This window comes from Lipotes vexillifer, unplaced genomic scaffold (assembly GCF_000442215.2).
Source record: "Lipotes vexillifer unplaced genomic scaffold, Lipotes_vexillifer_v1.1 scaffold354, whole genome shotgun sequence".
In the NCBI taxonomy this organism is placed as follows: domain Eukaryota; kingdom Metazoa; phylum Chordata; class Mammalia; order Artiodactyla; family Lipotidae; genus Lipotes; species Lipotes vexillifer.
Genome location: NW_006788892.1, coordinates 450,304 through 451,935, shown reverse-complemented (window position 1 = coordinate 451,935; position 1,632 = coordinate 450,304). Strand labels below are relative to the sequence as shown.

Genomic DNA, 1,632 nt, shown 5'->3' with positions numbered 1-1,632 from the left:
TAATGATGCAATACATTATATGTAGATGCTAAAATATGTATATTTTAATACAGAGATATTAAAAATAATGTCCCTATAAGTGTCATGAAAGTTAGTGTAGACTGATATAGGTGGAGAATATCTTCAATGTTCAAAAAATTTGAGATGAATATTGAATATTAGATAAGCTTTGACTAAATGGAAGAGAGGAGGGAAACAAGGAGAGAAAATATTCTAGCAAACTGTACAAAATAATTGAGTAAAAAACTCAAGTCTGTTCTTGCTTACCACTCTGACATTTTGCTCTTTTTGTCATACCCTGAGTTAGAATCTTTTCCCCATTGCCTCTGTTTCATTTCAGAAACTCCTTCTACTATTCATTAGTAGGGAAGAATGAAGAAATAGTTCTGGGAAAAGCTAACAGACAATCAAGTAGCTGTCATATCTTTTAGAGTGTAACTCTGACTATGATGTGGATATGTAAGAAGAAACGCAATGCATCTAACTTGCCTTTATTCTGTAGACTTATCCAATATGAGAGATGGAGGACTAGTTATCATCATCTGTAACCCAGAGTTTATCCACCTCTCTAGGCACAATGGGTCCAATCGTGACATCACTTAGGTGAAAGGGCTGCTTGAGGATGTAGGCTACAGTGTGCGTGTGGAAAAAAATCTCACAGCAAGGGTAAGAGTCCCTTCCCTGTGCAGTACATATAAACCTACATGCCCATATATCTCTAATGACTAAATAGTTTTGTAATTTGAGGTCATTCATTTACTTTCCTGGAGCTTGCTTTCTTAAACTTTAAAAAGTTAAACCTGGTGTCTATAATTGTCTATACCTCCTTTGAGCAGTGTATATACATACATATACAAATATATGTACACACATATAGACACATACATACTTGTGTGCCCATGTGTGTATGTATTTCAGCCATAATATTGTCATTATTATTGTAGTTATTTGATTATTATTAAACCAAAAACTGCTCACTTTTCTTAGGAATTATACACACACACACACACACACACGCACTTTGTTCCAGACTGTGGTGATGTGGTAACAGCTGAGGAAGGGGTTCATCCAGAAAGCACTGCAGTCATAGAGGACACAGCCACTGACAGAACTGTGCTAACACTGGGGAATGTAGGTATGTGGAAGTGTAGAATATCTTAACTTCTGTCTTCTACTACTCTCCAGTTTCCTTCATTCCTAAGGTAGTGCATCCTACTGGCCAATCACAATTCAAATTTGTTGACAATACTAGTCCAATGGGTATGATCCATAGTCACAAAACAGGGAAGATAAGAGCAAAGAATGGATCTTGGGATGGCAAGTAAAAAATAACCAGCCCAAGTGAGTGACATCAGGGAGGTAGTGAAGTAGGAAGTGGCCAGAATCCATCTCTCTCCTGACAGAACCATTCTGAAGTTACTATTTTGGAACTGGAGTTTATTTGAAAACTTGCAGTTTCCAGGGAACACCTCGCTGGTAAATTTCAGCTAATTTCAGTCCATTTCAACTCTGAGCGCAGTATTAGTTAACCTCTCTCCCAAGTCCCATGGTATGCATTTATGTTGTCACTTCTTGGATCCAAAATGGGCAGTAATAGCCTTGTCCTCCACATATGAGGGTTTTGTGTTCTGA

The 1,632-nt window shown here is 37.6% G+C and overlaps 1 protein-coding gene across 1 annotated transcript in view; it reads left to right on the top strand.

The window, feature by feature from the left end:
* The first annotated feature begins 513 nt into the window (after positions 1-513).
* Positions 514-1,632, top strand: part of LOC103079964 (caspase-4-like) — a 10,071-nt gene continuing 8,952 nt past the window's right edge. Inside the window, 1 exon segment of the mRNA XM_082931237.1 lies at positions 514-666. Within this exon segment, the coding sequence (XP_082787363.1) occupies positions 514-666 (153 nt within the window).